General features: G+C 42.9%; 1 protein-coding gene across 1 annotated transcript in view; it reads left to right on the top strand.

Annotated features, from left to right (window-relative positions):
- Positions 1 to 15,503, top strand: part of LOC119458331 (protein O-mannosyl-transferase 2-like) — a 51,926-nt gene continuing 36,423 nt past the window's right edge. Inside the window, exons 1-7 of the mRNA XM_037720166.2 lie at positions 1 to 403; positions 1,679 to 1,763; positions 2,490 to 2,594; positions 5,867 to 5,975; positions 7,654 to 7,762; positions 11,493 to 11,558; positions 13,750 to 13,843. Coding sequence (XP_037576094.1) covers positions 210 to 403; positions 1,679 to 1,763; positions 2,490 to 2,594; positions 5,867 to 5,975; positions 7,654 to 7,762; positions 11,493 to 11,558; positions 13,750 to 13,843 — 762 coding nt within the window. The 5' untranslated portion in view covers positions 1 to 209. The remainder of the gene's footprint in view (positions 404 to 1,678; positions 1,764 to 2,489; positions 2,595 to 5,866; positions 5,976 to 7,653; positions 7,763 to 11,492; positions 11,559 to 13,749; positions 13,844 to 15,503) is intronic.

Raw genomic sequence — 15,503 nt, 5'->3', positions numbered from 1 at the left:
TCGAAACAACTTTCCACTCGCCCCTCTCCGTACCGTTGGTTGCCGTAGCACACGCGAAACCGGTCCACGGGTGCTGCTTCTGCAACTGTATTCATGATTTTGCGTGCTCGCCACCGTTTCTTCTTTCCCATTGCGCGTGGACGCCGCGTCGTCGTTGCGAAGGGGACTGTCATGACCTGGAAGCACGGCATGCCCACGTAGGACGCACGATGACGGCCAAAACGGCTAAGAAAAAGGCGGACGCCGCGTCCGCAGAGCCCAGCGCCGTTGGCGACCGTTGCAAGTCCACGGCGGGATACTTCGACGACCTTGCACGCGACCACCTTAGAACCGTCTTTCTTGTGATCGTGTTCCTCTCCCTGGGCACCCGCCTCTACAAGATCACCGAACCCGATCATGTTTGGTGAGCGCCGCCGATGGTTTCGCACGTGATGGGTGGTCGCACGATTATATGGACCCTGCGCGTCAGTGTCATCCGTGGGATCAAGTTAACTAGCTGTACACTTCGAAACTGAAAAGCGTTTTCACTACCGCATATTTGGGGGTGCTCGCTGCGCCCGGTCGACGTCAGCGCGCTTGAGACGGCTGTGAGAGAAACTTGACACGTGCGAGGCTGTCACGGGTTGCGTGAAAAAAATACGTGCCGGCGTTGGCGAGCACTGCAAAATAGCAGAAATGTGAATGGAAACATGTGACAATCGTTTAGTTATATGTGTTGCTCGGTGCGTTGACTGCCGGTTGTTCATTTTTTACCGCGTCAGACGTGCATTGCACTGTAAATGTCACGCGATAGCGCAGTATATATAGGTAGCCTAGTTTACCTTTCTTACCAGTGCTAGTTAAAGCCCACGTTTTTTTTTTTTTTTTCAGTAATCGCCTTGGACAGATAAAGCAACTCTGCCACTTCATCTGGATTACTCGAAGAGGCAGACATTATTTAAATAAGAAATAACAACGAACTATTAATAGTTAACTAAATTCCATTAATTTAACAACTTACGTACTTTAGGATCACACGTTGCAAGCGCAAAACTGAAGCCACACAGTGCTTAAGGTATGTTCATAGTAAGAATACAGCTACCAGCACCAGTTTTGAGATATGCGGCACCAGAAACTTATGCGAACTACGTGAAATGTCAATTTATTGCATGGCACAGATTGATAATGGCCGTATTTAAACTGGTGCTGGTTTTGGGATTCTTGCTATGACACGCCTCGAGTATATTGACCGGCTTCCATTCCGCACTTGCTTCATCTGCCATGACATGATCTAATGAAAAGTTAGCCCAGCATTACTATTTAGGCACATTGGGATCTATTACATACGTAACATCTGTTTCTTTAAAAGTAATCTGCTGCAATAATGGGACAGCGCTTTCAGCAATAGATGCGTTTTTAAAATTCTGCATAGTCTGAAAAAGAACGAACCAACTATATCGCATTCTCGTGACAGAATGAGTCATAACAGTTTAACCATGCAAACTTTAATTGAAATTGTATGCACATGGGGACTCCAGCCACTTGTGTGTGGAATTATTGATGTATTGTTCCAAACCTATCCTATAAGTTATGCGAGGGGAGAGAGAAAGAGGAACTGCTATGTGACTAAGTTGAAGCCTTTGAAAAACATGAAACAGCATGATCAAAAGGCCCAACCGTTTGTTTCATCTCGTTGCAGCTGGGATGAAACCCACTTTGGCAAGATGGGCAGCTGGTACATCAACCGGACATTCTTCTTTGATGTCCACCCTCCCTTGGGCAAGGTGAGAATTAGTTTACTCATAAAAACGTGAGAGCGCACCCAGTTATACATTCTACTTCTTCTATGCTTTTTATTTTTATTATTATTTTTTTTAGGTTGTGCTCTACCTTTTGTATTCAGTTTTCTTTTTTTTTTGTGTTGCTTTCTGCCACATCCTTTATCACACAGAGACCATGAACCTCACGATGTGCTGACCATGTTTGCAAAGTCTGTACACCTTTTCAAACTTAGTAGAGAATGCTGCAGTAGCCGCGCTAGTCACGCAGTTACAGAAGTCTCATTCTGCACATTTTGCAGTGCAATTTCTGCAATGCAATTAATGCAGGGCAAGTGTACAGCATTAAACTCTAGCGGTGAATTGAGGTTGAAACCCACACGGCGAAAATGGTGTTCCCGTATTGTGTGTGAAAGCCCAGACCCATACACAACCATGCGGCAAAGGTTTGCGGAGTAGAGACAGGGCACTATGGGCAGCGCTAGTGTAGTCCCACTTAGTTGCGGTAACTGCTGTAATAGCCACATTGACACTAGCCCTTAAGAAAAACAAAAAGTCATCTTTATTGGCAAGCCTACCCAGGAGGTCAGAACCATGGGGAAGAATAAGTTGTCGTTGAATTTTTTTGAATTCTTTGTGAATGTCCAAGGTGCTAATCTTTTGAATCTACAGCAGAGAAATATTTAGGAGGGGCCAACTAGTAATACATGCATGGAATTCTCTATATTTCAGATGCTCATTGCACTTGCCGGCAAGCTGACTGGGTACAATGGAACATTCCCTTTTGGGAAGCCGGGAGACAAGTACGAGGACCACAACTATGCTGGGATGCGTGTCGTGAGTGATTCTTGCTAGTTTTCCAGATTTCTGCTGGAGCATCTCTCCTGTGCAGAAGTGTGATTTGCTGGAATCAAAACCTCTGTGTAGCCAGGTGCATTGAGGCTAGTTTTCTAGCATTTTATTCAAACGGCTTATGGTCAGATTGCGTTAAGCTACTATAGCCTCGGCTGTTTGTGTACTCTTGTCTCATCCTGAAGACACGTAGTAGCAAGTCTTCTGCAAGTTGCTACTTGGTGCAATAATTAATTTTCATTTTGATCAGTTGCACATTGTGCGCCCTGCATAGATCTGTCAAATACCTAAACTGTGATTGCCTCATGTGTAAATAATGACCGAAAAATAGCAGTGCATGGCACACACTTTGCAACTATGCTAGTACTCTACAGATAGCTTGAAAAGAAACAAGGATTATACCTATGACAAATGCTTGGTTGTTTTTGTTTGCCAGGTTCCATGACAAGCTTGTGTGATGGGCACTGTAGCATATGTTCTAAACATGGTGTGCCCATTTCATGCAGACCACAGTAAATAAAATACCAGATGTGAGTCGAGTTGCAATTGAACTGTCAACAGTAAAACAAAGTTATAGATGGTATAGAGGTCAAGCTGAAGCATTATAATGCCACTCTCTGAAGTGGCTATGGTGTACTTGTGCATTCCAGCAATGTCAGTAGTAGCAGAATGTGTGTTCTCAGTAGCTGGGCAGATAATTTCAGACTGAAGAGCAAAAAGATTTTACACTACCAGAATGCCTGGCTGACGCAGGATTATGTTGCATGTCTAATTGTTCAGTTAAAGAGGAAATAAAGCCATTATAAATGTGTGCAAATGTACTGGAATAAATGTTTACTGCATTTTGAAATCATAACATAATGTCAACTAATTTGTTGGTCTGGTGTTACACTGGTTAGTTTAGAGTATGAATATAGTAACATAGCCATATTTGTGATTTTGACTGTGGAGCGAAATAAATTCATTTGCCGAAACGGTGTTGTGAGAATGCAAGAAACTCAGCATGCATGAATACAGTATTAGGCAATATCAGTTGCCAACAATTGCACTATCAATGGCACTGTCAATAGCAAACATTAGTGAACTATCGTATAAAACTATTGATAGCCATTTTTACACTATTGGTAGTTTAAGTAAACTGCCAATACAGTCTTAAAACTTATTGTCTTAAAAACAGTCTTAAAAACTATTGATAGTTGAAGATAATGAAAAGAACTGTTGATACTACCATAGTCAATTTACTGATGGTTTTGCATCACTAGTGGCCATCTCTCATATAGTACTCACTACCCGCTGTGATGGTGTAGGGGCTTGGGCAGCTAAACTCAAAGTCGCTGCGAAGCCCAAAGGCATAAGATCAAATCCCGGCCGCAGTGGCCGCATTTGTATGGGGGCAAAATGGCAAAACTCTAGTGCATCATGCATTGGGTGCACATGAGGCAAACCCCAGGTGGTCAAAATTAATCCGGAGCTCCCCACTACGTCGTGCCTCGTAATCATGTCTGGATTTTTAGCGCATAAAACCAAAAAAATTTTATTAATTCATTTTAATAGTACTCATTTTCAAGCTGCATTTTGTTAGCTTTTTTTGCAGCCTTGAACAATAATCTGTAGGGATGCTCGAATAGTGTAATTTCCAGATTAAATATGAATTTTCGAGAAAAACGACCCTCAAATATTGAATTTCAAACAAAGTGAATTTTAAAGTTTGAAGTCTGTCTGATAAAAGAAAAGCGAAGAAGGTTATTCACTTATTTGATACATGCATGTGATGCCATTGGAAACCCAGTCAATTATGGTTCTTGTAGAGGAAAAGAAAGTGCTTTCAATTAGCTGGAACACCATGACAATGACAGTAATGATGCAAGGCAGCAGCAAGTCACCAGATGCACATAGATTATTGTTACGCAATAGAGAGTTTTAGAATAGGGGCCCCAAAAGTTCGGGGCCCCAAAGTGCTTTGCAGGTGTTAGCATTGAGGCATGCAGGAGTGAAAAGATTTAGAGTAGGGCTTTGTGTTTGCGAATAGCGTCATGCACTTGCAGAGCCACTACGGTGTCAAAAAACACTATTATAAATATTAACATGAACTATGCCACTTTTAGGATACGAAGAGTAATTCTGACTTTCTTTTTTTACGTTTAATTACAATTTAGAGGTTATTCTATTAGCAGCAAGCGATTTGTTGCGCTTAATTTTGAGTAACCAACTTTACGTGCCTTCACCAGCCAAGATAATCCACGAGCCTACGAGCCATGAAATCGACAATCGAATTTGGAATCAGCGGTGTCTAATGAATCAATCTTCATTACACACATTAGTTGAGAGAAAGTGATAACTGAGGTCACTTCTCCTAGCTTACGAACTTCATGCGTTACCACGAATCGAGCTCAGTTGGGTGCGCAGTTAGAGCCATCGCTTGGATGGGTGCCGCCATGTTTGTTGATGCAAAGCTTTTGGGGCAGTTTTTGGGGCTCCCGCTAAATCAGTGAAATAGCGTGCCCGACACAAAACCCAAACGCAGTTTGCGTCTCGGGCATGCGCAGTGGCTTCGACGCTATTTCTTTGGGGCCCCAAAACGTTTGGGGCCCTCATTCTAAAACTATTTAATGTTAAGACCCATCCAAGGGCAGAAAAGTAGTTAAGAACAGGAAAGGGCGTCAGCTATTTGAGCCATCGGTTGCATCTTAACGTTGTGTAGTAAGATGAACCAACTGGCCCAGCAACAAGTACTGATACATAGATTGTTGTGTTCGTTGAATGAGAGAAATGTGATAGTACATCACCGGACATTGTCTTATAGGTATGCAAATGTAGTGTGTCTGGTCAAATAATAAAATGGCTTGACTAAATCGAGATGAGAAATTTGTATATAGGCTGCCTAAAACAGTGCATTCTTTTGGATTACTGTAAATTATTCAGCACAAGTTATCTGCCCTATACGTTGCTCAGGCACTGATGCCTCTTTGCAACAACCATGGCTCTCCTGCAGCAAAATCATTCGGAACAGTCGTCACTTGGATCAGTCTCGCTTCCTCAAGGCTTCAAAGTGTTGTTCGGTGTCACGTATATATGAACAGGAACAAATACTTTATTTGACAATTTCGAATAGTGAATTCTCAAATCATATAGCAAGGGCTGTTCAATTGAATTTCATATATTTGCACACCCCTAATAATCTTGCACTAACATTTATGCTACCACTTTACCATTTAAATTAGCATTTATACCACTGTGTTCCTGTTGTTCCACGCCAGTTCTGTGCCTTGCTGGGAAGCATGGTGCCTCCCTTCTGCTTTGTGATTGTGTGGGAGCTCTCGCATTCCCTGCCTGCTGCTGTCCTGGCCTCATTGTTGGTGATCTTTGGTGAGCAGTTTTTAGAATCTTATCTATCTACGCATACTTATATATGTTTCGAAGAACGCCGGTGACGTCAAATGAGATATGTTTGCTCTTCCTTTATGACATCTTAGGTTTTGTTAGTTAGCAGAAAGAAAAGCTATTCCATATTCTCTACTGACTCTTTTCTGTTGACTCTATTACATTCTTTTTTTTTTCAATCGCGGTAATTATCTGATCCTTGACTAGACAGCGTGAAACAATCTGTTTGTTCCAGTAACGACCCTGCCGAGTGTTTGATGCTGCCATGTAGTGGCATGTAGAGATGAACGGTGGAAAGATTGGACAACAATAAAAGAGGGGAAAAAAAAGGCAGAGTTACAAAATCTCACTCTAGAGTGATATCATTGTGCCCAGCATAATGGGATGGACGTCAAAGCTTGTTCACATATCTTCAGTAAGACCACATTAGGGCAACACTTGCAGATGGGCTGTGATTTCTTTTGTTGCAGTCATCATTTTGCTATAGCCACACGCCGTACTGGCATATACTGCTGTATGTACTGCTGTATGGCACACAAAAATATAAGCAGCAAAAAAGCGGCAGAACTCATCCACAATAATTGATTAACTTATGCAAGCATTCACACATCGCACATTAGTACTTTATTCAACTTGCATTACAGCCAGTTGAGCACAGCAGGATGGTGCGTCCATTTTGCTTCGTCGCTTTTGCAGCCAAACACAGTGTGTGTCTCTGGCGACCTTCTATCCCTCCACACACGAGCAGCACATGCATGTTGTTAGCACGATGGCGGCGGTGCTCTTTCGCTCTGCTGTCGCATTTATTCTGCGTCCCTTCTCAACTGTTGGCGTGGCACCAAGGATAGGTACTCACTTATCACGTTGCAGGCTTGGGTTTGATCCCTTGTAGGGTCTAGATTTTCGTAATTCTTTCTATGCAGTCATCGTATCGAGGCCAAGTAGGCAGACCAAAGTGGGGTAGGTTAGCCAAAGAAACACTCTCACAATTATAAGTTACGTTAACTGGCATAATTCAAGCTCATCCCTACCTTGCCTTAATGACTCAGTGGCTGTGGATTTTGCTGCCAAGCATTAAGTCACAAGTTTAATTCCCAACCTTGGCAGCTGCACTCCAATGGGGGCTGAATGCAAAATGTTTGTATGTCAAGCATTGGGTACACATTAAAGAGACATAGGTGTTCAAAGTTATTCCGGAACGTTCCGCTATGGCATCTGTCATGACCACTGTGTTTTGGGGGAATGTGGGCCAAGTGGTTCTCAAACATAGACGCATTCACTTACTGACCAGTAGTACTACTATGGCAATCGTCTTGTTGGCAGTTATGATTGACCAGAAGTTGCACAATGCCTCTGGTAATCACATGGGGTAACTTATGTAATTATGGCCCACATTTTTATTTAGATACCGTTGTCATGTGTGCAGTACTATTGCAATGTTTTTCTAATGCTTAGTTCAACCTGCATAGTAAGCTACCAGCATTAGCGCATTATGAAAAGATTCCAGTGTTTGTCCCATGTGCAGTTCGTGTGTTCTGAGTTACTCAAGCTACTCTTTTATGTCATAATGTAGCTTATTTAGTTCACCGTCTTTTACTCATGTGCTCAGTACACCATGCCAAGCTTGCTGAATTTCTTCATTCTTTCTGCTCTACATTGACAGATGTTGGACTGGTGACACTGTCACAGTACATTCTGCTGGACCCCATCCTCATGTTTTTCATCGTTGGTGCCTTTATGAGCATCGTTGTCTTCAAGGCACAGAAGGACAGGTTCGTTTGCCTATTATTGCAGTTGTACCACCAAGTTGTGTTCTCTACCACCTAGGTGTTAGGTTTGGTGTAGATGTACAGTAGAACCGCATTCATGCATTTTGGGAAAAAAACGCAGGAAAGAACTTACTAACTTGGAAAACGTACGATCTGAAGCCACTAACAAGTTTGACAGACCCAGCTGTAGTTGACATCTACGCAAGGCAAAGTGTTGCGCAAATCGACGTGCACTGAGCTGGTAGGGCGCCAGTGGCACGCAGCATGTTGTCGTTTTTGCGTCTTCGGCAAGTTTGCGTTTGCGCTCTCTCGAATTCAGCCTGGGTCAGCAGCTTCTTCGAGCGGGGCATTTTGGCAGGAAGTTCTGACGTGCCCACTCGGCGCAAGACCCCGATGCGCGTCGAGCTGGTGAGGCCCAAGCAACCTGAGAAGCACATTGTCCTTTTCCTATTGCATAGTGTTTAAGACGGCGCCGAAAACATGAAATGAAATGGAGCTGGTGGGCAGCACCGGAATACGATGCCTACGATGCCACCAGAGCGAAACATGACACTCACTTTGCGCTGCCTGCAGCAGGGAATGGTGGCGCATTTTGGTTATGGCCTCTTAAAAGCATGCAACGCACTTCCAATGGCCCTATGCTCAACGCGCTGTGAAACAGATAGGTGAAGATGCTTATCGCAACAGCTTTGATGGCAATAGCTGTGAATGCAGCATGCGACAACCCAGGAGGAGATTTGTTGGTACCAAGCCGGAATAGGAAACTGAGTGTGCGCCGGCGTTTTCACCTGAGATGGGCGGCGATTGTTCTCAAACACGCAGGCCTTGCATCTTTACTTGTATACATGGGATCTAGCGGTCAGAAAGCATATCAAACAATCGCAGTTTGGCAGTGTATTGAAAGTTGGTGCCAAAAGATCACTTTCCAGGAAAATATGAACGGGTAAAAAAGAAGCGTAACTGTGTTGGGCCATTTTTTTTTCCATTTTTATTTACCCTAAAGGCCCATCGAGCATTACATAGGGGGGAGACACTTTTAGTACAATGAACACTAAAAGTTACATGCACACAACAAAGAATATAGCGGTGCTAATGACACTTGCATAAATGCTCTTGCGTAATGAAGTATACATAAAGTTCGTCCACAAAGGTGGGAATATGCAAACGAAAAAAAAAAGATATTTACAGAAAGCTATTGCATAAATAAGTATATGGACAATTCATCCACTAAGGTGGGAATATGCAAACGAAAAAGAGAAAAAAATGTTTACAGAAAGCAAAACAGCAATTTCAACTGCGTGGGATGATTTATTTGATACATCATGACAAAATAACAGAAAAACACTGTAATGAAAGTTAGAAGACATGCCATTCTAGATCGTGAACATTGGTGCCGCAAAATTGTACGTTCGATTAGATCAACTAAGTTCTACTCATGCTAATAAGCACTCGCTCCTGTTCATACTCATGTCCCCTAAAGCTCACCAGCACTTGCTGCCGTTCATTCTAACAGCCATCATCACTCGCTAAATCTCCCCTAAAGCTCACCAGCACTCGCTGCCGTTCATGCTCACAGCCGTCGTCACTCGCTAAATCTCTGTCGCGTGCCTGTGAAATTGAGTATGAAGCATGTATGAGTCGGCGTACTCGTGAGTGAGTACACCGACCTATGTAGCCCAAGAATAGCTGAAAGCAAACAAGAAATTCAAGCTGAGCAGTTTATCGCAAAATCCAGCTTGTTCATAATAAAAATGTGCTTTGTTCCTGGTATGTTCATACGTATATCGAAATATTGGTGAGTATGGTCAAGAAATTGGTAAATTTAAAAGATTCATTGACTCTAGAGATTGGTAAAAAAATTGTCAATAGCTGTTCAGCATCATTGATCGTCATGTCAGTGGTGGTGACTGCTCTTAGGTGGCACATTTAAATGCGTGTGCTATTTGATACCGAGTAGAAAGCTTTCAAATGGAAAAAACATTGGTGCAAATTTGTTGATTGTGTAGTTGTATGTACATTGGCAAATTTTGGGCATGCTGATTAAAGACATGAAGCACTCAAGAAAAATTTAGGGAAAGAAACCCAGCAATGTCAGGTTTTGTGCATTTTGTTTTTCTCATCTGGTTAGTGTGTTCCAAGACTGCATGCTTAAATCTTGGCAATAAATAGAAATATTCAAGAAAACCAGAATTATGCAGATATTCTATATTTAGTCAAAAAAAAGAACAATGAAACGGAGGCCCGAAACCAGGATAAATGTCTGGAGAATCCTGTGAGGGGTTCATGGAAAACAAGCCAAAGCCAACCCACCGTACGCAGAACTGGCCATCCATTGGCGCGTGATTAAATTGATTCAAGAGCATGCCGCTTGCATTCATAAGTTGTCAAATTTATTTGATAGTAAACGGTGTGCTGCGGCCCTTCTGTAGGGCCAATAAATAGTTCACTAGAATTTGTCGACACTCGCTCGCACTCACTCACCGATTTCTTTTTATTACTATTTTTTTTTCAGGATACGCACTCACTCCCACTCAGATTCATGTCAACACACACTCACCAGCACTCACTCTTGTTCACAATCATTTCTGCCTATGCACTAACTGGCACTCATGTCTATACTCACACCTGTTCACCCTCACTGGCATACACTGGTTTTCATACTCGCACTCACCTGCATTCACTCATGCTAATGTACGCTCGCAGTCACTCGCGTTCTTGCTTACGTCCAGTGCTTAAAGTCTGGCTCTATCGAAGAAGGGTCTCTAGTCACTCGAGCAAAGGTGAAGAGGGAAATAAAGATGGAGAGAGAAAAAGCGGCGTATAGCATGTTTTACACATCGTTTTATATAAATGAGCAATATAATTTTTAAAGGTGGTTTCTTTTCCTTTTTTTTTTCTTGCTCAGTTTATAACACGGACCTCAAACAAGCAATCCACATGCTCTGCTAGTGTGCTCTACGGTATCTGACGTAAAACAGCTTACAGTGAAACGAAGCGTCAGCACTTCTAACATATGTAATATATTTGCGAAACCACTATTTTATAGTAATTATGACATCAAGGAAAAGGGTAGCATTTCTGAACAGTCTCGATGGTCTGGTGCAGCGGAGACATTGTAAGATAAGTAAATGTAAATAAAACTTCTCCAAAAAATATGCTTTCATTATACTTATTAAAAAAACTCAAGATTTAATTACACTTTACACAAACAACTGTGTTAGTGTTAGCGGGGTAAGTATTAATAAAATTGCTCTGCAAGTGAACGAAACAAAGATTATCGAAAATATTACAAGAACAACAAATTTGGTATACTTGACAGGCGACAGTACGACTTCGACACTACGAAGTCTAGCGAGGGGGGTCTCAGATCCCTTGTCATTACTGGCGGAGGGTCTGAGACCCCCCTGACATCAAGCACTGCAGTTACGTCTTCTTACACATGCGAGCACTCACTCACATTCATACGCACATCAACTCACATCCTTTGTCACTCACTCACACTCAAACTCACGGCTATGAAGTGAGTGTTAGTGTAGTCATGAGTGTAAGTCATGAGTCCCAGTATGGCAGGGACCATTGTGCTTCTGTTGAACCATGGAAGACAGTTGCAACCTTATCGCAATTAAACATTTGTGAGGCCTTGCACTCCGAGGCAAATGAAGTAGTCGATTCATATCTTTAACTTCCTTGTCTCAAGACAGCCAGTTCCAATCTTTCCCTGCTTGCTTTCCAGGCCATTTTCCAGAATGTGGTGGACCTGGCTTGTGGTCTCGGGCGTTTTTCTATCCTGTGCCATAAGGTGGGTGCATTGCTGTCCAGTCGTTTTTGCTGTGGCCACAGTTAAGATGCGATTACATCGTGCATGTTTTACAGGAAAAAGTACTGTACCTGTATGACTATGACACAAAATGATTCAGTCTATCTATGTCAGTTTTTTTTTTTTACTTAATCACATTTTGCAGATACTGCTGCAGTGCTCTTGCTCAAGTTTCACAGGAGGAAGATGCCATTTTATGGGCTTGATAGTTAAATACAGTAAAACCTCGGTGATACGAATCTCAAGGGGTAGCATGGAATATTTTGATCACCTGAAATTCGTATCAATTATATGGTGCGGTTGGCAGTAGAGAAAAAGGGAGCCTGTCTTGGCGCAGCCTCTTCGCTGTCATGGCCAACCGCTTTACTGCCAGCGGTCACAATGCACTCATTCATATTGCCTGTAATGGCGCGCGTGAACGTTCTGAAGACCCGAAATGTGGCTCATAGTATACGGGACACTTCGGCCAGGGAATTGTACAGATTTGTATCACCCCGAAATTTCTACCAGCTGTGACCATATCACCGAGCTTTTATTGTAAAACACTTGGCAGGGTTACTTGCCTGGTTTTGTCAAGGGAAAAGTGTGAATTTGCCTTGGTCTGCACTTTTTGCAGTGAGTGACGTATAAAACATGATGGCTATGACACTTCCGGTGTCTGCAGTGTGGAAAAGCATGGTATCCGAGCCTGGTTTTCAATAATCGCTAGGGGGGTGCGATGTGCACAATAAGAGGCTTAGAGGAAGGCGAATTCGCACTTCTTTATATTGATTAACAAGACAAGCAACAGTGACATGTTTCAAATGATCCAGACCAGAAAAGGTGATTTTTTCTGCAAAAGCCTCAGCAGTAGCATCTACGTGACCATCACCATCATGGCTGGGCGGCCCTAACAAACCATGGCTGCTGCGGCTCCCTCTCCTCGGCCGCCTCTGCAAGGCAATCCTTGACCATAAGATGCATTTCTTCATTCCTTTGTCGGTACAAAATCTCACTATTTTCAAAGTTGGGAGCACAACTGCACTTGTGACAGTGCTCTGACCGGTCTGCCATACATAATTGTGATCATAACTAAGGGCAACTTTACGCTCCAGTGACATTTTTTACAAAGTCGTTAGAATATTTCATTTAACATCTGCGAACTCTTCTTTTTCTATTCAACTGTTCTTTCTTTCCCTGCACAGCAGCGCATATTTTGCCTAGCTTAATTATTGCCAGCAGTAAAAACAACATAGGCTCCTTATTGAAGACAGTGCTTTCTTAAAGCGACTAAAGAATATGTTAAGCAGAGTAATATGGATAGATTATTCGTCTAGAAGTTTATCATTGCGTTCTGTGTGCCAATATATGACTTTGTTGCATAGAAAATTGCTGCCCAAGGTCACACTGCAGGTCCTCAGTTTGAGTGGACAAGTTGACGTAATACCCATGTGACCTCACTCTCTGGGAATCAACCAGAGCTGACGTTGCATGGGCGGTACCATAGTCCAAAATAGGTGGAATCACTCTGATTTTCTATTTTTGTCATTTTCTCACTACGAATGGTGAATTCGTTATTACAGAAGCCTTATCTTTCAATCTGGCTGTACTTAATATTTTCCTTAAGTATCAGTTTAAGTGTTTGTCACAGATCATGAAAATTTCACCTCGATGCCTGTCCATGTGGAATAATCATCTGTGCAAATGCAGCCACTTGATTTAGCACTACGACACAGTATGCAAGCCCTCACCAGCTTCACCCTGCTGGCGCCGTTGCACCACTGTGCATATTAATTTAATGAGGAAGTTCATTTACAGACCACCGGGGGAAGTCTAAAGTTGACTTTATTCCATAGCTCTCTTACTTAATGGGGGAACCTGGTACCTTCGAGGAAGAGAACACTATGTTTTGCTTATAGTAGCATTACGATCTTAACACAAGGTGCACACTTCTGCTAGGAATTGCAAGAAAAAAAGCATGCTCAGCGTTTGGGCAAATTCACTATCTATAGTTGTCATTGTATTTATTTATTTATTTATTTATTTATCATTTATCTATTTATTTATTTTGCATTTTCACGGCCACAAATACAAATCTGGAAGAATAGGACATGCATACTGAATGTGTCGTACATTTTGCTGAAGCGAATTTCTCTGCTTCTTACATGCTGTCTTGTTCCTTTGTTCCAACCAGTGTCAAGTTCGTGGGCCTCTTCGTGGTTCTTCTTGTCGGCTTTTACACGGCCTATGACTTGTGGGAGCTTCTCGGAGATTTAGAAAAGCCTCTGGTGAGCTTTCTTGCTTGTAGTTCAAATATTTCATCTCCAAATGAACTTGAGATCATTGGTGAAGCTTCATGGTGAGAAAACAGCGCGAAAAACAGGACAGTAGAAAGGTGACACATATGCTCGTGAAATCTGTGAGGCTTTTACTATGCATTTCAAAGGGCATTCTTGTGTAAGCTCGCCATCAGTTGCCTTAACTGACAAAGAAATTAACCGTCTTCGTGACTGAGCGATTGGACGCTCTTGTTTCCTTTTTTTCCCTTAAGGATGCATGCGCAATTTGCAGTTGACTTGTAGCACCCTCTTTCTTTCTTCAACCTATATATTGCGGTTGCAAAATAAACACGCTTGTTCGCAGTCAGCGCCTAGTCTTGGCCTCCCTTTTTCTTGTTCCGTTTTTCACACTGTTTTTCTGCCATGAGGTTTTGTCTGTTTGCAGTAGAAAATCATTTAACAAAAACTTACTCTGAGCCAAGAAACACTACAAGATAAATTTCAAGTTTAGCTAGCCATGGTTTACTTAGAAAGGAGTTAAAATTTACTCAGTAGCACTATGGGCACTGGTACTTTTGAGCATGCTTGAGTCGATGCAGATCATACTCAGTGCATTGGTTCGAGTGCTTCTGCACGTTGCTTTAAAGCACACTTGACTCTACTATACTCTCTCAATCCTAATGCTTCATTGGCACTCTAAAATTTCAATGCAGATTGACGTCAGTGAGGATCAGAACTGCTCATGTGACAGCAGTGTAACAAACCCAGGTCCGACCAATTTAAGCAAACTTATCAACTTGAGCAAGTTTTATTTACGGTACAGCCCAAGAATGTGCTTATATATATATTATGAAGTGCCTTGCTGCAATGCTGTAAGAGGACAACCGCAGCATAGCTTTAAATCACATAAAAAAATTCTTGAAGAAGCCATCTACTGTACGATGATTGTCTAAGTTATGCAAGAGCATTTGCAGAGCACATAGTTTATCCAATTTCCATTACAGCTGATTGAGCAGAGCATGCCGCTACGTCTGTTAGTGTAAGCAACAGACATAAGTGCAAGTACTAATTACAGTTAAACCTGCTTATAACGAACCTCCATATAACGAATTCCTGGATATAACGAAGTTTTTCGATTCGCCGCCGTTACTCCATAGAAGCACATGTATTTGCGACCTCTACGTAACGAAGTGGCAGCGGGAGACCCCCTCGATATAACGAATTTTCCCCTCTGACCACCTAGAGATTTCGCCCCAAATTCTGTCATTTTTGCGCGAGCAGCAACTGGAAGCACCTTCAACGCCGCGATGGAATGCGAAGCGAGCGCACGTGTGCGTGCATGTGCGAGGCGGCCCTGCATCCCTCGACCCGGCGATCTTGCCGCCGCGGGCGTGACCTTTCCCCCTCCCTTCATTCAAATCTGATCCTGCCGCTTGCTGCAGCTGGCCTAGCCCGCCAAGCCGGCACTCTCTCCTTTTCCAGCTGATGTTGCCGACGCGCTGGTACACGCTGTGGCACATCAGACTCGATGAGCGCGGACACGCGCTGTCAAACGCTGGCGGCGTGTGGAAGCGCCGCTGGAGAAGCGAGCGAAGTGACCTTCGTGCTGTTGTTTATCGCTTCAACGCAAACTGAGCGCCGAGAACACACAGCACGCAGAAAGCTACGA

Source organism: Dermacentor silvarum, chromosome 7 (genome assembly GCF_013339745.2).
Source record: "Dermacentor silvarum isolate Dsil-2018 chromosome 7, BIME_Dsil_1.4, whole genome shotgun sequence".
Taxonomy (NCBI): Eukaryota; Metazoa; Arthropoda; class Arachnida; order Ixodida; family Ixodidae; genus Dermacentor; species Dermacentor silvarum.
Note: the sequence above shows the minus strand (reverse complement) of the source record. Positions and strands in the feature narration are given on the sequence as shown.